The sequence below is a fragment of the Symsagittifera roscoffensis genome, chromosome 7 (genome assembly GCF_963678635.1).
Source record: "Symsagittifera roscoffensis chromosome 7, txSymRosc1.1, whole genome shotgun sequence".
NCBI lineage: Eukaryota > Metazoa > Xenacoelomorpha > Acoela > Convolutidae > Symsagittifera > Symsagittifera roscoffensis.
In genome coordinates, this window is record NC_087068.1 from 19030990 (window position 1) to 19054100 (window position 23111).

At 33.9% G+C, this 23111-nt stretch overlaps 1 protein-coding gene across 1 annotated transcript in view; it reads left to right on the plus strand.

The window, feature by feature from the left end:
• The first annotated feature begins 944 nt into the window (after nt 1–944).
• LOC134851938 (uncharacterized) overlaps nt 945–23111 on the plus strand; it is a 64995-nt gene continuing 42828 nt past the window's right edge. Inside the window, exons 1-10 of the mRNA XM_063868213.1 lie at nt 945–1299; nt 3128–3312; nt 3745–3868; nt 4521–4676; nt 5177–5266; nt 6664–6885; nt 7192–7356; nt 12088–12264; nt 12638–12906; nt 13340–13547. Of these exons, the coding sequence (XP_063724283.1) occupies nt 1224–1299; nt 3128–3312; nt 3745–3868; nt 4521–4676; nt 5177–5266; nt 6664–6885; nt 7192–7356; nt 12088–12264; nt 12638–12906; nt 13340–13547 (1672 nt within the window). The 5' untranslated portion in view covers nt 945–1223. The remainder of the gene's footprint in view (nt 1300–3127; nt 3313–3744; nt 3869–4520; nt 4677–5176; nt 5267–6663; nt 6886–7191; nt 7357–12087; nt 12265–12637; nt 12907–13339; nt 13548–23111) is intronic.

A 23111-nucleotide genomic window follows, 5' to 3' on the forward strand; every position in this document is an offset into this window, starting at 1 on the left:
TCATGTATTTTGGGTATCTAGAGACCTAAGTATGGGGACGTTTCTAATTCTAGAGTGGGGGGATATTTTAGTAGTAGCCTTTAAGCTGTAACGGGTCGTAGTCTCATGTCACAAACGAACCGAACTGGCTCCGACCGTTCTTGAGGTAGAAAAACACAAGAGATGGTGTCCCTGACCCTTGAGCCAGTGGTTATAGGGCCTATTTTTCTTAAGCCTCATGTGTGACTGCAGTAGACGAATGTTACAATAGTTCGGTAAAAGTCACGAAAATTGACAAAAGTTTTCCTATATTTAGGACAATTGAATCAAAGTGAGCAAAGTCGAGCATGCTTAGCCGCCATCCTGATTGTTTGTTCGACTCACAGACTAGAGGGCATTGGCTAATGGTCGGCTCGTTTTTGGTCAATGCAGTCGTCAACAAGCTCAGACCAGATGTACATGTATATAATTGAGTTTGGTTGGACATACAAGAGTAGTATTCAAGATGGACTCTGCCTAAATTGAATTGTTTGACAGTTTTTCACATTGTATAGTTTTTATTACGACCATAGAACACACGAATAAGAGAATATGGTCAAAGCATTTGCCGATCTCGTTCAGTAGCCTTTGAGCGACGATGAAAGTAATTAATTGACTGAATGGTTTTAAAAACTCGTTTCAAGTTCCAAAACCATATTTTCTGAAGTAATTCATTTCTCTCAAGAGAATGCAAAAAATAAATTCAATATCTGTGGGTAATTTTTATCGTCGCATGATGTATTAGTATATTATCTTGAATACACAAATACACACATACTCTTTTGTTTTTTTGCGAGTATTTTTGGTTGAAAATGGTTTGGTTGTTTTTATTCACTTTCGGTGCGCTTTTCAAAAATGATCTGACTGAGCCATCAAGAATCTATTTGATTACCAGTTGATTTTAATTTATTGCCAGATTTGCTCACAATGCTTTTAAAATCATTTTTGTTATAGCTATTGTAAAGCCAGTATATGAAAATTAAACGTTTTTTCTGTAGAGACCAGAGTCTAAAAAATTGGCAGAAAACTAGTTTTTTCGACTGATTAAACAATTGTGGGCGGCTATAAGTCTCTTGCCAGAGTAATAAATCTCAGCAGTCGCGTATATCTGCATGTATTTTGTGGCTTTTTCTCGTTGGTAACAAGTTGGTTTTAGAGACAATTAATAAAACTGGTTGAAAAGTGAGACATAGCCAGCTGTGAGAATGAAGCCAGGTAACTTTCTGGCACTCTGTGGCGTGGCCTTAGCTATTGCGACCCTGCAGATCGCCGATGCAGAACGTGAGTTCCTCTTTGATATTTTCACTGATTACCAATAAAAAATTTTTTATTTAATTAAAAACGAAAACGCAGCAAATTCCATTCAAAAAATAAGGGCATCATAAAAAATTAAAAGAACTGAAGATGAATACGTTACAAAAACAGTTTATTAACCCTACCTTTCCCAAAATTAAACTGCTGGGCAATTTCATTAAGTTCTGCCCTCTCGAGAAAATCATCGATACAGTGTTTTAGCTATTTGTTCAAGGAATTCAAACAAGAAAAAATATCGAAAAAAATAGCCGCTTTGCGTGTTCCAGGAAAAAACTGTTTTCAGCTTGTTGCGGAATCTTCAATCACTTCACAAAATACACATTTTGGCTTCTTAATGGATCCCCCCTGGGGGCTCTTTTTTAATACTTTACTGTCCTAATTTGCATCAGATATTTTGATTTTTAGAAAAGTGAACTCAAAGTTATTGAGTTTTGGCTACAGATCCTACAATAGAAAAAAAATAGAAATCAATGTGGTAAAGTTTTGTCTGAAGACGGACTTTCTTGTGGAGAGTTTTAGGGCCAGTATTTGGTCAACACTTGAAGGAGTAAAAAAAACCTTGACCCAGCCTGAGAGTAATTACAACGATTTTTCGTACGACAAAAAATGACTGATGATTGATTCAATGGCATCTCATTTTCTCTTTGAGTCGTGATTCCATTTGAACACCCGTATTTTCAAAACTTTTTTTTAGAGAAATAAGCTTGGAGTTTTCAGGACAACCAGGGTCGAAAATTTTGTCGACTTTTTTTAGGTTGACCAAATTGATTTTTCGAGCGCTCCTACAACACTATAAAGACCCTATTACGACAAAAAAAACTCTGCGCCGCAGGCAATTTTTTCCAAAAAAATGACCAAAAAAGCTATTTTTGGGCATTTTTTGAAATATTTGATCAAAAATTTGCGTTTTTTAGGCACGCGCTTCCCTTCAAAATTAGTACAAACGGCGCAAAAAGCGCCTATAGCAAAGTTTTAAGACCAGTCAGCCAGAATAGAGCTTTTTAAATAGTACCAAAGTTTTAATTATTTTTCCATTTGAGGATCCATGTTTCCACATTTTTCTCAGAGAAATAAGCCTGATGTTTTAAGACAACCAGGGGCGAAATTTTGTTGACTGCTTTTTTAAGTCGACCAAATTGATTTTCCGAGCACTCGCAGAACATTATGAAGCCCCTATTTTGCTGAAATGTTTTGCGCGGCAGGCAAAATTTTGACAAAACGGGTCACAAAAGCCCTTTTTGGGCATTTTTTGAAAAGTTTTGATCAAAAAATTGTTTTTTTTTCCGGCGCGCGCTTCCCTTCAAAATTAGTATTTATTGGCGCCGAAGGCTTTTTTCGGATAATTTTAAGCTCTGTCAACCAAAAATAGATATCTCAATATAATACAAAAGGGTTTTCTGCTGGGTTAGAAGCACAAAAAAATTAAAGCTTTGGTCGGTCGAAAATGGATGTCATAAAATAATAACAAAGGGGGGACCCTTTGGTTGGTAAGGTGGTCGAACCCCTGAGAAGTGAAACGTCATCCCCCCCACCGCCCCCCCCCCCTCCTTAAACCTGACCCTGAAGGCAATTATCATTAAGATCAATTTACCGCTAAGGGAGTGGATGTGAAAGGGTCTCCGAGTCTGTGATAGATTAGTTTTTTTACGAGTTGAATATAAAAAATTTTAGGAAAAAAAAAACTTTTTTCTTAGTTAGTCGGAAACATATTTTCAGATTTTCTGAAAAAATGCATTTTTTACTACTGCGAAATGGAACATAGGGCTGTTTGTTGCTTTTATGCGATTTGTTTTAGTTCAATTGGCCTTTATGAACGATTACAATGCGTACAAGTTCTACTTGATGTATGATACTGGATCCGCACCAACAAGTATTGAGTACAAAATCACTGTTACCAGCGGAGACCTGACTACCTTCGTGTCTCTAAGCAGCAACACTAGCGATCCCAACTACTTTACATGCGGGGGCACATCAGCAACGGTAAGAAAGTTTCATTAACTCACGAAAACTTCCTACCAAACCTGACAAAAGAGGATGTGAAACTGCCGTGAATCAAACCCTTCTTTAAACATGATTGCTCATATCCTTTTCCGCGCCAAAAACCTGTCTGTGCGCTATTCAGCAACCTATTCAGTTACCCCCTTACTTATCTCGAAAATTGTGTTAAACTTAAAGGACCATTAAGGAAGAAAAGACCATTCTTACATTTCTGGGAAAGTAGCTTTTAGGGCATTTTGAGACATTAAACCAATTGCATATATAGCATACAATTCAAATTTATGAGCACGACCAAATATGTCGGGTTATTAGGGAACCTATCGGTAAAAATTCATGAAAAATCAATAGAAAGTTAATATCTGGTTTCTCAAAATGATTGTCTGGTTCATAAGTACCATAACAAGTGTGTTTTAGATTGTGTTCAAAATCTGTACGGCAGTGATTGGCGATCTGGCAGACTGGAGGTTCCAGCAACTCCCCGACGTGTCTGTTGTCTTCAGTGAAAATGGCAGCACTAACGAATTCCAAGCCGACTACTGTAAGAATCATTTCGACTAACTCTACGTCCAACCAATTTTGTCAATGAAAAAAACGCGAGATTTTTACTTGTAAAATTTTGGATATCTCACACACTTTTCTCGTATATGCACCTCTTGTAAATACATCTTTTTGAGGCAAAATTTCAGAAAATTGATTAGTCCTATGGGTCGCAAAGTTAAGTTTCAAAGTCAAAAAGAAGATTTGTCAAAGAAGTATTTGTTGATGACGGCGGTGTATCAGCTAGCATAAAACTCGACTAGCATAGAAGTTTTAAACTTGAAAATAGTATCGACTAGAGTGAAAATCGAAACATAAAATTCATTTTTAGTCAAAATTAAAATCGTTACATACATTTTTCACCCATTTCACAGTTTGCGCTTGTGAATTGAATAGAGACAAGCGATTTGGTCTTTTTAAGAAATTGGCATGTGAAAAACATATTACTTTGTATTTTAGTTAGTTTGTAGATGATGATTTTCAAAAAGACTCAAACGTTTTCTAACACATTTTTTTTAGTTTAAAATTGAATCATTTTTTTTTCAAAAGCAAACACCACACCATAGATCTTAAAGCAGTCGGAACAATCGGGGATTCGCCTTGATATGAGCAGTCTTGTTGAAATTTTGAAATCAAGTTCGCTTACATTTCAGTCGGCCGAAACATGGAATTTGTGCCACTTGACAGCGGCGCAGCTCGACAAGTGAATACAGGGACATACCCAAGTTGGACTGCACTTAGCCCCACTTTCGGATTGACGGGAACATTGGATTTTAATGCTATCGGATACGACACGATTCCCACTACTTGTAAGCTATCGTTACATTTCACATCCCTTAACAGCCTCCTAGAAAAAGATAGGAATGTTTCAACTTCAACTAGAAAAAGTGTTGGATTTGGGTCTCATAAATGGACTTGCTGTCAACTCAGCCAACACTTACATACAAATTTACCAGCGTAAATTCAAGTCTTTTTTTAATTGCTCCTATATTCCTACTCAATTAATAAACTTTGAATTAACTTTCAAGCCTTGTTAACAGCAATAGATCAACAGAATAGCATCAAAATATAGCCATTTGAGGTTTTAGAACTACCAACTACATTTGTTGAGCTGGGCCAAGACTACTTTTAATGATGCCATTTTAATGATGCTGCAAATAGATTCCAGGCAAGAGTTAAGTTTTTACACTCTGATTCCTCGGATATTTTTGATATCAGTGGTCAGGCGGAGCAAATTTTTTCCAAAAATTTTAATTAGATTAAATTTTAATTTAATTTGAATTTAGACCACTAATCATTTTTGCTCTAGATCAACCATCTTCCAGTAACGGGCAATTGGTACAAGTTACAATCAACTATGAAGGAGTTGTGGGCACAATTTCAGCAGGAACGAGCACTGGTTTGTATAGTTGCTGACAAAATAAATTTCGAAAAAAGATAAGCATTTCCATTTGTTTTTGACAGAAAAAACAGCCGATACGTAGATCCTTTCTGTACTCAAAAATTCAGTCGTGGCATCATGGAGGATATTGGTCCACGAGCATGGAAACAAATAAAACAAAAACAAATTGTTGTCGGGCATCTAGGCAACTAAGGAAATACGTTTAGTTAAGCACAAAAATGAGATATGTAAAGCAAACTACAGTCACGTGAAGGCTGCAACATTTAATTTTCCAGTGATAAAATTATTTAAAAAATTCAAATTTTCAATTTTTTTTACTAGAGTTTCACGGTTGAAATGTTGAAATTTGATAGAAAAAACAATTGCTAAATTTGTGGCAATTTTAATTCTGCTCGATTCTAGTTAAAAAATTCATCCATCGCATGCCAAAAATTCATTTAATCAAATATATTAGTCCTAGAGAAAACGGCCGAAATGTGAAATAATTTTTTCCTTCATTTTATCGCAAGAAAGCTAAAGTTTTCAACTTTTTTTTCCCGTGACTGTAACTAATTTAGCCTCGGATGTATTCTGATTATCAGTTCAGTTTAGTAAGCAAACATGATTAAATTGAAATATATATGTTTTTTATCTTTCGTTTCCTTAGCTAAAATTATATGTAAATTGATGGGTTTTGACAAAAAGTTTAGAAAAAAAATCGATTTTTTGTATAACTTTATTAAATATACTATAAAGAATGAGCAAAAACATTTTGAAGATTTTTTAAGGAAATTGAGTTGTATTTCAAATCAATTTGGCAAACAAAATGAATCAGGGGCTTAGCCCTCTCAATTTAATCGAAAAAAAAAGTTCTTCGCTGAATAAATTTCTTTTAAAAAAAAGTTAATTTTTCATTTTGAAATTAAAAACGTTTTCCCTTTTTTGGTTGAGCTTTGATTTAAATTCAACTTTGATTTGATTTCAATTGTTAGCTTTGAAACGTAAAAAAAGGAAGTGATGCAAAAGGGAGGTTGTCAGTTAGTTTTACAAGACAACTTTGATATTTCTTTTTTTTTTGTGCAAAAAAAAGGTTTCAGATATATCCAATTTTATGGTGGCTGAGTTTATTAGAAGAAATATAGATGAAAACACTTGCAAATCATGTAGTTTTTACCATGAAAATCATTTTTGGGTTCCTCAAATTCACGAGCATTTTTTTTCAAATTTTGGTTGCAGCTAAATTATTTGTACAAACCAAATTATTTCAGTTGATTTATTTGTAAAATTGTTCGAACATTTCTTTCAATTGATTTAGAAAAAAATCTGCGTGGATAAGTTATGATTTATCTCTTGATTAGTTTTTGAGGCATGTCACCTGTTTTTCAAATTGTTACTACTTTTCGGTATATTTTCAGTGGGAAATCAGGGCAGCCTGGCGAATTTAAACAATCCGAGCTCAATTACCTTGTTCTACGGGTCTCAAGGTGGTCAGTTGTGTGGTTTGCAGTTCAACACTGAAGCCTCAATAGGTTGCAGCACTGTCTCAGAGCGGTACTCAATCAGTTCGGGGTACCAGTTCGCGGGTTTCATTTCTCTGCGAAGTGGCGTGAATTATCTCCTTGTTCCCATTCAATACCGTAAGTGCAAAAGCTCCAATGAAATCAATAGGCTCGTATAATGACGAAACATGTAATATTCCGACTCTACTTTAGAGAGTCTAACATAAACTTTGATTTAAAAAATCCAACAATTATCATAAAAAGCGAAAAAAAGAGTGATATATTTCGCATCCGCTTAAAAATTCCAGAGCCCCATAACAAGAAAAACTCATAAGTAAATCATTTTGTGGAGGGGAGTGTCGATACTCACTTTTTCCAATTACCTCTTCCTGTATCAAAACTCATACAACACTGGCCACAAATGGCTTCTAAAATGTGTTTCAGAGCTGTTGAAAGCGAGCGTGGCGTACTACCGTAACAAAGATTCTTCGAGCTCCGACTTCTTTTTCAAAATTCACTGGCGAGCTACAAGTATCACCGTCACATACGAAATCCTGGACGCACGTGATAACGCTGGTGACCCCGCGTATACAACTTACTTCTTATCAGGTAAGTTCGTATGCGATGTGCGCTTTAGGTAAATTAAGGTTTCCATGAATTGAATTGCGTGTAGCTGAGCTGAATCTTGACTATCATAAAAACTGCCTTATGTCGTCTACATGCAAGAAATATTCGTGCATAAAAATAGATTACATAAAGAAAACGTTAAAAAATTAAAAAGTTTATGAATATAATCTACGTATAACCAATTTAGGCGGCTTTTCTCATCATAATTCAGTCGAAATGGATCATATTTTCAACGAATATTTCTTATTACAAACCCACTCAAAAAATTGCAATATACATACTCAATATAATATTACGCAATATAATATGCGCATACATTGCAATATTTTTTTTGTCTCCATGTAACCCAAGAAAATATTTTTTTCCCTCTAACTAATTCAAAAAAAATGATTTTTTCGAACTAATCGATGGAAAATCAGTTCATTTCCGTATAAAACTTGAAAAATTCTTTGTCCAGATAATCCAAATAATTTATATTTGAGAAACACTGTCTTGGAACAAGGTTTATTCAATTGAAATAACTACTTCCTGGGTTAAAAACGTTTCAAGTAAAAAATGTATAGAGTTCAAATACACGAAAAACTACAACTAGGTAGATGGACAACTGTTTAGCAGCTCATCTGGTTTTCAATTACAAAATCAACTCGGGAACGCGATATAGATCTGGCACCTTTAATTGCTACTTGTCTTTACGTCATTTCAGTCAAATTAATATTTCCTTATGATTTTCTGAAATATTAAATTGATGGAGTCTTACAGTGGCGTGTCACGGAGCCGAAAAACCGGATAGCCGAAAAATAAACTCGTTCTCAGATAGCCGAAAACTTTGTGTTTTCGATAGTCAAGAAGATTGATTCGATCCACACCAAAATTAAACGCTGAAAATATTATTATTTTTTTATCATACATAAAAGAAAAAGTTTTTGTTTCCTACTATAGCCCCCTTCCCCCATCCCAAGTAAATTAAAAACGCTCAGAATAGAAAAATTAATTGATAGGCGCAAAGATTGCTTTGAAAATGGCAAAATCTATTGACCTTTTTATTGGATTGGCTAAACTCGAGTTATCTCGAAACGTTGTAAAGGTCTAATTTTTTAAAAATCTTTGCAACGGAGGCAAATAATTCAAAAAAATGTTTGAAAAAAACCAAAATTTTGAGCACGAGGCTTAGATTTTTTGATCACTTTTTTGGCGCCTTCAAAACACGTCAATTTAATTTTATCGGATTTAGTTATATGGTTAATTGCTGGATAGCCCAACAAATCTTTGTTCCCGGATAATCAAAAAAAAATTTTTGTTGGACAGCCGAAAATAAATTGTTCCCGGTTAGCAAAAAAAGATAATTTGATCCCGGATAGCCGAAAAAAACATTGAGTTATCAACGTAGTCGCACTTTTTAGGATATCTAATTCCATGAAATGAAATCTATTACGCATAGAAAATGCTTTGAGTCCATTGAAATTTTTGTTAGCCAAGTTGCGATAAAAAGCAAGATAGTTTAATCGCTTCCATAAAAGTGGTCCAAATTTTGTGTCGAATTTGCCGTCTTAGTCAAATTTTGTTTTGTTGCTAATTACCTTAACAAAAATGTTTTAGTTTTTTTCGGCTATACGTGAATGGGTCTCTGTGGGCACGCACCGGTCGTACGTAAGCGGCCCAAAATCAAAATTTATGTATCTTGATCTGATTTTAATGAGGTTGAATCTGATTGGCTAATTTAAGCTAAATAAATTCAAGCAATACGGTCAAGCACCTCTTAGCTAAATTATCAAAAAAAAGCAGAACTTCGCCAAATAATCAAAGCAATTTCAAATAAAATTTGTAAAGTTTGGCCAAACAAAAAAAATGAGTAGCTGCAAATTGTAGCTGCAAAAAGCAGAACTTCGCCAAATAATCAAAGCAATTTCAAATAAAATTTGTAAAGTTTGGCCAAACAAAAAAACGAGTAAATTACATTCAACAGAAAGTAATCTATTTATTTTTGGTCATTTCCACTTAAAATTGTAGCTGCAAAAACTTTAAAATGGAATGGCGGACCATCTTGTTTGAATTTGATTGGCCAATCAGATTCGACCACATGAATTCATTTGAAAATGTTGACATACTGATTTTGGGCAGTTTTGTGCAGGAGACCCAAATTGTGATGGGAGATTTCAAGGATATGGTGGTCTGAAAATATTCGAGAAAAAGTAGATAGAAAACGTAGAAGTTTGTCCAACTTCTGGTTTTTTCTAAATACAGTCATAGTTTCGCTTTTCCGTTTTTTTCTGTTTCTCAGTTATTAACTTTTTAAATAGAGCTCAACAACATAATTTTGGAAAAAAAAACATGCTCAGTTTTCCAATATAAATAAAATATGCAATCGGCGCAGAACAGGTTATCAAAGCAGGCTCTGTATTAGGTCTTAAAAGAGCTCCAAATTGATATTTAGACAACTTGAGAAAAAAGTCAAAGTTTTCAATTTTTTTTTGAAAACCCTCTCCTCGAGAAAATCTTAGACCCGCCCCTGCAAATGACTGAAAGCATTATCCGAGAAACTTCAGTACCGGTAGCACAGGTAGTTTACATAACACCCAATTTTTATAACAATGCTGAATCATTGTTTGCCGTTCATCTGGATTGTTAATGACTTTATTTTCAACTGGTTTCATTTTTCTGCAAAATTGCCAATCAAAGCAACAACGAACTTTCATCCAACCATTGATAATGCTCAAAACCTTTTTCTGCATATAAACAATTATCAGGGTGTATTGGATCGGCCAATCAGCTTCAATAATGTTCAATAAGGAAAAAAAAAGTCCTAAAGTTAGACATCTATTTTCATGTCTGAAGAAATACATCATACTTTGCTTAGCAAAATGATATCAACCAGTGAGCTGAGAAGAATAAATGTTACCGCGCAGCACAAAAAAAAATTGATATACAAATTTGGGTGTAGATTTCATTGTGTGGAGGCCTATTACGTGGCACAAGCTCGTTTTTCAGCAAAAACTTACGAAAAAATACAAAACACACAGGAAATGTTTGCTTAAAATGTGATTTTAAGGTAAGGCTTGACAACCCATCCTGTTCGTACTTGCGGAAAAATACCTCGTTTTGTACTATCTTAGTTGGCTTTTGGCTTTTTGCCTTTTGTATTTTTACCTTTTTTCTGTCTTTGTTTGGCTGACAGACTCTATTGAGGCATCTTTGGTCTCCGAATCCAAAGTGTTTGATTTTCAGTGTTTCAGACTATTTATTATGACAATTTCAACCAATTAATTTTGTCAACAAAAACGATTGCGATCGGAGCACCAGTTGCTACTTAGTAAGTGACAAGCTATCTTGCTTTTGTATTAAAAAATTATAGTTGAAAATAGAGTTTCATTGTCATAGCAGAAAAAGAAAAGTTTTACTGAACATGATCATTCCAAATTATTCTTGGCTAACATGACTTTTGATCGATTTTTTTAAAAATTTTTTGCATGCGGCGTAAAAAGTATGTGAAACTAAGGTCTTTACAGTGATTTAAGATAGCTCGAAAAATCAATATGATCGACCTGCAAAAATTGGAGATCCGTCTCCCCTCGAGAAAACGATAGAGCCAGGGACGTATTTAGGGAATCGACCCCCTCACCAACCGAAGTGCCCTCCCTTTGGTATCAGTTTATGATATGACAATCAGCCCAAATTTTTTTACAGGGGCCGAACATATTAACTTTAAAACAGAACGCGCGGCAAAAAAACGCCGTCTCGTTTTTTTTCTGACCTGCATCGCCTGTCAAAGTAGTTTCTTCATAGTGTTCTGTAGGGGCTCAGAAAATCAATTTGGTCGACCTAAAACAAAGGTCGACAAAATTTTAGATTTTTTTTTTGAAAATCCGCCTCCCCCTCGAGAAAATCTTATCCTAGATCAGCCCCTGCCTAGATCCACTCCTAATATTGCATCTAAGCAAAATTTTGATAGAAGCAACTTCCCTGCACCTGGTTTCGAATTGTAGTAATTTTATCAAAGTGGAACAACCAATTAGTTTGCTTCAACTTCAATTGAAATAATTTCATTTGAAATGAATTCACACCGTGTGCACATGGAGTTTTAAGACACCCAAAAACATTTCGCTTGAAAAATTTTTCGAAGCCAGGCTTGTCAGTGGGAGAGCCTCATGGGTGGTGCAATCCCTCCCCTTCATACCTGCAGAAACAAATCACAGACCCTGTTTAGTTCTTACTTGGATTTTTAAAACTTTTTTCAACTGTTTTACTTTCTGTTTTCAACTGATCGACTCTATCAGACATTTTCTGTCTTCGGCTCCAAGCTAGAAAGAAGTGGGAGATACGTTTAAGGCGGCAACGATAGCCAAAAACTACACTTTTTTTAAAAATTTTCAAAAATACCCTAAAGTCCAAACCCTCAACATTTTGATTACAACTATGAAACCCTTTGAAAAAAGGCCGCTTTGTTTTGACCTTCTTAAAAAAAGTCTAAAACATGTTTCTAACAAGTGCTCGTCGTGAAAAAAGTCCTGTTCACGCCTTAGCTTGCAACTAAATTTTCATTAAACTTTGAATGTAAGATCATCAATATCTTCAACGAAATCTTATAAATAAAATTTTGATAATTGATGAACGCCTGCAAAAAACGGCACAACCATACATTCCTTACTTTCTATGAAGGTCGGAACAATTTCATATTTCATAATCACCGTAGTGACTTTTATTTCAATTTGTTGGCAGGAACCTTCGCAAACACCGATGTGGTAGTAGAGATAGACTTGTTGTCAGATGATGGTCAGGGTAATTCCATGAATAGAGCATGCACAAACATCCTCATCAACGATATGGACACCAACGCAGAGAGCATTCAATCCAACCGGGAATACAGCACAACCAGCTCTTTTTCAGCTTGGACAAGTGAGATCGCATTTTTGGAATTACTTAGTAATTTAGCCACCTTCGTTAAACAATCAGAAACGATTAAATAATTAGATATACAGATGACTTTGTTGAGTTTTCTATTTATCTAAATTTCTTCTGCTGCAAATGGATTACCTAAGTGGCAAATGGACTACCTAAAAGGCTCTGCGAACAGTTTTTATGATGTAATTCATAATAGAACATAATACCGTTAACGAGTGAACAGATATGAAAAAAACAATCTTCATACTTTTATTCAATGAAAGGTGTATAAATGACAATTAGACAATAGTACGTGGCAAAAACACAGTGGGCTGGCAAACGGGACAAAAGTTCATTTTTTGGAATAACAGCAGATTTGGGTTTATAGGTGGGTACACTGAGTCTGATCTGGAGTCTTGGACAAGGTCTGGATTGACCCGAAACGCTAACGACGACGTATTCACTACCGCGCTACCTGTTGCTATGAGTGCTGCGAATTTCAACGGTGGAGGACAGTGCACTTTCGATTTCCTAGAAACTCTTGAGTTGGGATTCTCAAGCAATCTTTTGTATGTCAATGGAGCCTGGCTTGGACCGGACCAGGGCGCCGCTCCTTCGTTAACAGATTTGTCAACTCGAACCAACTCCATCACTGCTGTGAGATCAATAGAGAACATCATTATATCTTGAAAAAATAATTTTGTCAAATTGAACAAAAAGCATAACATACCACGCCAAGCTCGGGCGCTTTGATTTCGATGTAAAGTCCGTAGACATTGTCACTGGAATTCTCAAAGTTCATCACTGAACTTCACAAAAATTGAAAACTGTTATGAAGGTGAAAATCTGAGGGTACCGAAGAGCAAACAACTGAACTCAAAGCTAGTTACCACGTAAAGCGAGTTTAAACATCAGAAATCTGCGCTAGTTAAACTTATCGCCCTTTAATATTCAATAACCTGCAGTTGTAGATATTCACAATTAGGCGCCATACCAGCTGCGACAAATTTGTATAGAGAAAAACTGAAAAAAGAAAATGCAGCCCGGACCGTTGGATGTATTTGGAAATTTTCGTCTTTTTTTGTTTCAGGTGGTTGTTTATTATGACGCTCAAGGCGTAGTTGGGTTCGTTTTTTCGTTGGGAGGTGGAAACACGGCCACATTGGGAACTACGAGCACAGCAGGAGGAGTTCTCACGCAAACTATTCAACCAACAGGCGGCGTCCAAGGATACGTCAGCTACATGGACGTTGTCATTCAAAATTCGAGAATCATTGGAGTCGACGTCTCCTTTCAACGTTTGTCCGCCATTTGACTTTTCATAATTATTTAAAACGGGAGCATTTAAAGTTGGAATCCTTTTTTACATTTTTTGTTTTCCGTTAGTTATTACAACAACTTAAGATTATTAAAATTACTCAGGAAGTGTTCTACTGGAACCTGATCTAAACTATATTTTATGATTGGATAAATTAAATGTTTTACCAATGTAAAGTATTTAATATTAACCAATCACGATCCATCTAACTAACAACCCACTTATTTGTAAGTGCTGAAGTTACTTGTAATTTCAGCACCAGAGAGATTTGAATTTAACTTAGAAATTAGTTGGACTCTCCCGAGCACTTCAGCAGCCGCAATAAACCAGTATACCCTAGATCTATTGAGCCTAGCAGAGACTAGTTAAACAACCTGAGACTAGATAGTATAAGAGTAAGATTAGGATCGGTATTAGACTAAGAAGTTGCACGAATCTATCCGGCCGAAAATAAGATAGCGTGACGAGCAGACGGTGTACCCTATCCGAAATTACTCTATGAGTTAACCACTTCGGTCCTAACTCATCTGGTGCGACCATAAGTCTCGAACAAGACCTTAATAGCTTAGAATTAACCAAAATAGATTAGAAATTAGACAAAAACATTTACAAAATGTTATACGACAATAATTTAATCGAAATGTCTCTACGACTCAATAGATCAGAGCCAATATTCCGAACCATAACAGAACTACCCGGAATTGGAAGAAGACCTCGAACCAGAGACGACATACGACAAAATAGAAACTTACCAAATAGTTATATGATAGTACGGCAAAAGCCAACACAAACTTTTATATTTAGAATACTACTGGCAATGAATTTAGATTTTCATTTGCAAACATAAAACCTTGAAGCTAATCTTCAAAATCATTTCAGGCGCTAAACAAAATTATTAATATACAATAACGATTGATAAAAAGATCTAAGATCGTTTTCCTAAAATTCTGCAGTAATATACAAAACATGTTTGAAAAATATTTATTGAAAAATAAAAAATAAAAATTAGTAGCATGACAAAAAATGGTTAGTAATCATAAATCATCCTGTTGTTCCAGCTCCATCACCTAAAACATAACAGCAATCATAAACCCACTAATATCATCAAAACACTAAATTTTTCCTTTACACACATTTAAAATTTTATTAAAACTTAAATTCACTTAATTTTAAAACCAGATCATCAAGGCTTATCCTTGGATCTTAAATCATTTTCTACTTAATTAAATTTCAAATTTGATCATCAAGGCTTATCCTTGGATCAAACAGAACAACTTTGTTCTCCCCCACCCACTTAATTAGTGTCTAACGACCTCAAACGTCGATTCACTACCCAACCCTTTCTAAAGACCTAAGACTAATAGAAATTTTTAAACAAAACTAATCATTCAAATTAGGATAAACAGTGAAGAACTTCGGTTATTCATCCTTCACTTGACCCCCCCTCTTAACAGACCCAGGATAAATCTTAGACTTAGTAAGTTTAAAATAGTATCTAACGAACTACTCGCGTTCTAATTATACCTGAACCTTGTGGATCGATTTACTATTCTCCAACCCTTGAACACAATCACTACCCCTAAGTAAGATTAAGTAAGTTAACACCTTAACTTATACTAGCCACGAGAAAGTAAAAAATCATTCTTCGGAATCGATATACTTTTCTCTCCAACCCTGAACAAATAGACCCAGGTTAAGCTAACCAAAAAATCGTAAGAACTAACAGTTTAAGAAAATAGAAATCATTTAACAACCTTTTGCATCCGTCATCCTAAACCTTATGTCATTTAAAAACCTAGGAAATAAACAAACAATCGTTTTACACAATTGTGAAATAGATAACAAAAAATACGACCTTGTAATCACACCTCATACACAAACAGTTGGATACATTCGAACAAAACGACAAACACTAAAGAGGAAAATAATAACGAAACAAAGACAAATAACACGAAAAAGATTTTCAAAAAATCGAAACGCATTTTCAGAATCAGAAACCAACAGTTTAGACGAACTTTACAAACTAAAAGAATCAATAGATAAAAATTGCCCACTTCACGATCAATTATATTTTTCTGACTCAGAAACAACTTCAAATTCATCAAAAAGAGGAAAAAGAAGAATAAAAAAGCAGTATAAACACAAACCAGTACATTTATACAATTGGAATCAACCAATTCGACACATTAATAATTACATATTAACAGTCATCAAACGAAAAAATGAGCTCAACGCACACCCCAGGTGAAGAAAGTCCAGATGATGATGAAATCTTTCCTTTTATAGTAGATGCAGATACTGATAGAGGACAACACATATTTTGTCAAAATTTACTCGTAAATTTATTTGAACCCGGAATCAGTCCATGTAAAACAGAGTTCCCCGATGTAAAAATCAAAAGACAAATCATAGATCACTACTTAAAAGATATATGCAACATAACACAACAGTATGGAATCTACTCCATAGAATTCACCTCACCAAACCATAATAATAGAAAATATACAATTCAAACAGACGATCTTGATTTAGAATTTTCAAAAGTTTTTTCAGAATATATAAAAAGCATCCAATATCATAACTCACAAAGAGCAAACTCCATATTCACCAATGAAGTTTTCGCAATAATATATAGTTATATTTCGATATTAGAAAACGAAATCCCAATAACAAATGTCTCACCAACAGAAACATCTAAACATTTGAAAGTACGACATGAAATCACACTACTCTCTAGTTATTTAAACATCATTAAAGAAAATTTCACGAAAGACGACGTTTCACAACATACAAAACACGATCTACAAAAAATTTTGGCATGGTTCATAATAGATTATTTTACACACAATATTGATTTAATTGCACAAGCAAGAAAAAATTTTAGACCCCAAAACTCGAACGATGATACAGCTATCACAGAACAATCAGATTATGTTTGGGACCCCGAATGGTCTCATCCCGCATTTATAAGCTTCCCACAATCAATCTCAAGTCAAGCAATAAGTACGATATCTTACATAAGAGATTATGTAAGAGTAATACCATTAACAATTGATGCAACACCATTAAACTATAATACATTTTTGCCCGATACACAAAATAATAGTTTAAACTCTACAGTTATACACAATGAAAACCTCAATGGAACTAGGAATCTTACTCAACAAGATATCCAGACACCATCACACTTCATAAATGAAGAAATTGTACACACAACAACTACACAACAAAGTATTTCACCAATACGCCCAAATTTAACAACACCAAGAAATACAAATCCTTCACAAACACAGGTAACCTTACAATCAACCGTTAAACCTTCGGTTGCTCCAAAATATTCACATATGGATTACCAAACATATAGACCCATGACAATACCATCAAAAACACACAAAACATTCACTAGAAACAACTTTGCAGACCATAATTATAATTATACACATCCGTCAAAAACAAATTATCAACCACAAAGAAATTTTAATCAATATACAAAACCTCGAAACTGGGATAACCCAACGGCCCAATATAATTCCAAAAATTTTCAACCAAATCCTCCACAGGATCACAGTGAAAATTACCCATTTTTTCAACAAAATAGAAATAAAAAACAGACATCTTATCAAATGGATTATTTATCCTCAGATGATGATTTCTTACAACCAGATATATTTGCACCAAATACTCAAGAATATCGTAGACAAGGAATACAGAAAACACGTACAAATCATAGAAATTTTTCTCCACAACCAATAGATGCACAACATCAACAACCAATTCAACAACAAAATCTAATTAATACACAATCTTTTCAACCAATTCAACAACAAAATCCAATGACTGCACAATCGTATCAACCATCACAAATGCAAAATGAAATACCGCTCCCATATTATCTCCAACAACATGAAATAACAAGAAACCAACTTTCAAATTTTTCTCAAATGCCAAATGCAGCAGAATCATTACAAATGACAATGAATCCATACCTTATGGGTGGATCATCAATAACATCAAACAAACCTTTAATGGTTTTCACAGGAACAGACCCTGAATATTCTGTAGAAGATTATTTAAATGCAGTAACAGCAAACCTGATTTTAAATATTGGACCTGAACCAATTAATACGCCACTACATCAAAATTGGATACATCGACGCACAGCGTTAATACAAACAACCTTAGATGGCGCAGCCCAAAAATGGTTTTCAGTACTACCTCTAGAAATAAAATCAAACTGGAAAAGATTTACACAGGAATTTTCAAAAATGTTTGACTCCGAAAGAAACAAACAACAACAAAGAGTTTTATGTAATGAAATTCGCAGATTACCAAACGAAACCATCAAGCAAATAGCAGTACGAATCGAAACACTAGTTCGAAAAGCATATTCACTAAATACACATGACTATAAAAACACAAAGTTGACAGAAATCTTAATGATGACCTTAACACCACAATTAAGGAAAATAGCAATAAAAAAGAGAGCATCCCATCCTTCTTCAATTCGAGAACCCGATTTAGATTTTCGAAAACTAGTAGACAAATTAGAACAAGCAGAAATCACGATGAAACTAGAAGAAACGGAAAATCTGAAATTACAATACGTTAACAGAATTGAAACGACTCCCACTAATATTAATAATATACAGGAATCAGAGACAGACCTCGTTGAAAAAATCACTGAAATACTCAATATTTACGAAAAGAACCCAAACTTTAAAGGCAAACCATCTTTCAAAAAATGGTGTAATTATTGCCGACGATACGGACATAGTATTTCCGAATGTAGACAAAAACAGCAAGACAATCAAAATAAACCTCAAAAATATAAAGAACCAAATAAATCATTCTATCAATACATGAAAAAAGACCAAAATCTACCGAACAAAACAGTCCACAGCAATAACAGTTCAGGAAAACCACTCCCGAACAATACACACTATACAAGAAATAAATCACCATATAACTCAAGTTATAGAGGAAGATCACCAGAACGAAGAAACACGTATAATTCATCACAAAATCACTACAATAGACCAAATAGTCGAAATAACTACTCCAGATCAAATTCAAATACACAACGATTTGTTTCTAGATCTAATTCCCAACCAAGAAATAACTACTATCCAAACAACCAATCACGAAATTCATCATACAATAGGAATAGAAACTACTCCTATAATCGAAATAGAAGTTATTCAAACAACCGAAACCAGAATTACCCGAACAATCAATCAAGAAATAACTCATATAATAGATCGAACTATAACAGACCAAACAATAATTACCAAAACAGATCGCGAAATAATTCACAAAATCGACACTCAAGTTATAATAATCGTTATAGAAATTATTCCCAATCACCACACAGGAATGATAACCATTATAATAATTCTAATAATCGCCATAGAAGCAGTACACCTAAACATCAAAAGAATATAAATCAAGCACAATCAAATCCAGAAACAACATCAGACCCTCCAGGTATTGACGACACAGTAACTGATACGTTACAACTCAATCAAATAAACTGTACATCATCAGATTCAGAAAGTGATACTGAAAACACTCTTTCTATCAATATGATAAAAGTCGAAAATGACTATGAATCTGTCATATATGAACAACCCTTTTCATCACACATATATGAAAATCAATCAGAATTTCTTCAAAATTATTACACTACACCCATAAATTCCACACCAAGGACGCAAGAAACAAACGAGATTAACACTACAGATCAAACCAATAAAAATACCAAAACAAAATGCTTGAATACAAACCACATTTATCAAAATATACAAAAAGAACAACCCAAAGAAAAAATTTGGACAATACCATTTCTCTTAGAAAGCCCAAGAAATAAAGAATTTCAACCACCAGACCTTGAAATAGATTTTTTAATTGATTCAGGAGCAGAATCAAACATAATAAACATCCCCACATGGAATGAAATAAAAACCTTACACCCAAAGCTAACACCTCTTGAAACCTCCAGCAAACTAGCAACAGCACAAGGATCAACATTGATAAACTACGGAAAAATCCAATTATTTCTCCTCCCCACCAGAACAATGGAACAAAGCAAAATTTTAAATAAGCCATTTAAACAAATATTCCATATCACTGACATTAAATATAATATCATTGGAATACCATTTATTTCGAAGTATATACCAACAATTAACATACTAAATAGTAAAATATTAATCAAAGATAAATATACAAAAACAAAAGAAACATCCTTAACATTTTTTCAAAGATTAAATAAACAACCACCATTCTTTTCAAAATTCTACCCGATATTTAACCAACAAAGAAAACACTTGAAACCACTATCAGGAAATATCTATAATTTTTCCATCAAACAAGTTCACCAATATGATAAAGAGCAAAACAAACAAAAATTTTATATGTCAGAATTTGAATTCAAACCTATTCACAAATTTTTCAAAATCACAATCTCATCCATAAAATATTTGAAAAATTCGAATTCCGATATCATTTCCTTACATGTCTATAACAACACACCTTACCAAGTAACATTACCTTTAGGACTTTTAGGATATTGTGAAACCAACGCTACAATATCACCAATACACGAAAAAGCCTATCGCGTAAATAATATACTCCAACTACTAGATATTTGCCAATCTACAATTCTTAATGAAGAATTATCTATAAATAATATAATAAGTAACGAAAACAGAAATACGGATTATTTCACAAAAATTCCATATTTCAAACCTACATTCAACATAAGTAACTACACAGAGGACCAACAAAAATTTTTAACAATGTTTAATTTCCAACATTCACAAATAACACAAGACGAATTCGAAAAATTAGCCAAACAGCTAATTAAATATTCATCAGTCTATGCAACATCAAAATTCGATGTTGGGAAAATCAGTTCATCACTACATCTCCCGTTAAAACCAGACGCAGTTTTCAAAAAACAGAGAGCAAGTAAAGTACCAATTCACTTACATGATAAAGTGAACAGATTACTTGATATTTTAGAACAATACAACATTATATCACCAGTTAATAAAGAAGAACAACCAAAAGGCAACACATTTATCAACCCCGTTATCATTCTAGCTAAAGGAGAATCATTAAAAATCGTTCTCGACGCTAGATACCTCAATTCACTCATAGATGAATCAAAATGTAATTGGCCCATTGAACCAATACAAGTTATTTTAACAAAAATAAACGGCAAATACTTTACAACCGCCGATATGAATAGTGCATACAATCAAATGCCACTAGATGAACAATCACGACGTTTAACACAATTTGTTATCGGAAACCAACAATATGAATTCAACCGCTTATTCTATGGAATATCCATAGGACCAGCAGCATTTTCAGCTTTTATGAGCAAAATTTTTAGACCACTGATACTCAAGAAAAACGCAATCACCTATTTAGACGATGTTTTTATGCAATCACAAACAAAAGACGAGATGTTCAATGTTTTAGAAAAATATCACCAAATACTTCAGAACGAAAATCTGAAGGCCGCCCCCGATAAATCACACTTCTTTTTGACAAGAGTTAAATTCTTAGGACATAATATAGAAAGAAAAACAATCACTCCATTGAAATCACGCATTGACGCTATTCAAAAACTTCAACCACCAACAAATAAAAAGAAAATCCAAGAATTTCTTGGAATGTTAAACTTTTTAAGTAAATATGTTTATAAAATGCAATTATATCTACGACCATTTTATAACATCCTTAGACAACAAAATAATTTTGAATGGAACACAGAACATCAAACACGATTTGAAGAAATAAAGAAACTTTTAACTGAACAAATTTCAAACACAATTCCAGATTCAAATCAACCATTTTATGCAATGTGCGATGCTTCGAACTTTGGCATCGGTGCAGCACTATTACAATCACATAATGGTACAAATAAAATGAACCTCATATCAGCAAATTCTCGATTATTCACTCAAGCAGAGCTACGACTCTCAACTCTAATGAGAGAATGTACAGCCATAATATATACACTGACAGAATATGAATTTCTGATACTTGGATCAAAACATCCAACAGTTCTATTCACAGACCATAAACCAATCATCTTTCTCTTTACACAAAAATCTAACCCAAACCACCGAGTTTACAGATTTCAACTAATTCTAATGAAATTTCCAAACTTACATATAGTTTGGACTGCAGGAAAAAATCTTGCATTACCAGACACCTTAAGTCGAAATACACCACCTGAATTACTTACACGAAAAACAACAGTTGAAATACCCAAAAACATAAAATTCTACCTTGCAGAAAACGAAACATCACCCCGATTGGAATGCAAATATGCAGTAAAAACTGATATTGAACAATCACAAATAAATAATTTACAACATTTCCCACTTTATTTAGATTGTCAAAATAATCATTATGAAGTTGATTTACTTGGAACATCAACTTTCAAACCAATCCCATATTCTCAATGGATAAAAAATAACACCCAACAAAAACGAACAAAACAACACCAAACTAAAAAAGACCATTTTCCACTAATTGAAAAAGAAGATTTAACTGATAAAATAAATTTATCAGGACCACAAACAAATGATTCAAAATACACAATAAATCAAGTTTTTGACCTTCACGACCCACTTGATACAATACCCTTATCTAAATTAGAAATCGAAAACATTTTTCTCCCTCCAACAGAAACGATTACAATTTCAACACTGAAACAATATCAAAACCTTGACCCAGTAATTCGACAACTGAAATCATGGCACAAATATAAAACTAAACCTATCAAAGCAGATTCAACCATTCTAGGAAACAAAACACTCCTCCGATACTTTCGCAAATTTAACAACACAACAATTAACGAAAATACAGACCTTTTAGAGTATAACCTGAATGAATCTACAGTTCCATGTCTCCCTTTAAGTATGATTCTTATAGCTTTTAATATTTCACATACACAAAATATTAAAGGACACTCTGGATCAGAAAAAACATATTCAAATTTTATACAAAACTTTTATTTCCCAAATGCACCAATTTGGATAAAAGTACTATGCAATGACTGTATAGTATGTCAACTAAATAAACCTTACCCAAATCAAAAACAAATAGCACAAAAACAAGATTTTAAAGGACAAAGCTTGTACTTTAACCATCGTATCTCATTTGATACCAAAGGACCAATTTCACCCTCATCCGAAGGAAACTCCTACATTATGGTAATTGTTGACGCATTTACACATTATGTAGCACTTAACCCAATACCACATTGTAACGCTTATTACGCTTACACAACACTCTATGAACACTGGATAGCTAAATTCGGACTACCAGAAATCTTAGTTACAGACAACGGTACAGAATTCATAAATAATGAAATTATCACACTATGTCATTTATATAACATTAAACACAAACCACGTACATCTCATGCACCTTGGACAAACGGCTTAGTCGAAGGTATGAACCGTTCATTACAAGAATATCTTAGATGTATCATCAACGGAAATGATACAAAATATACCGAATG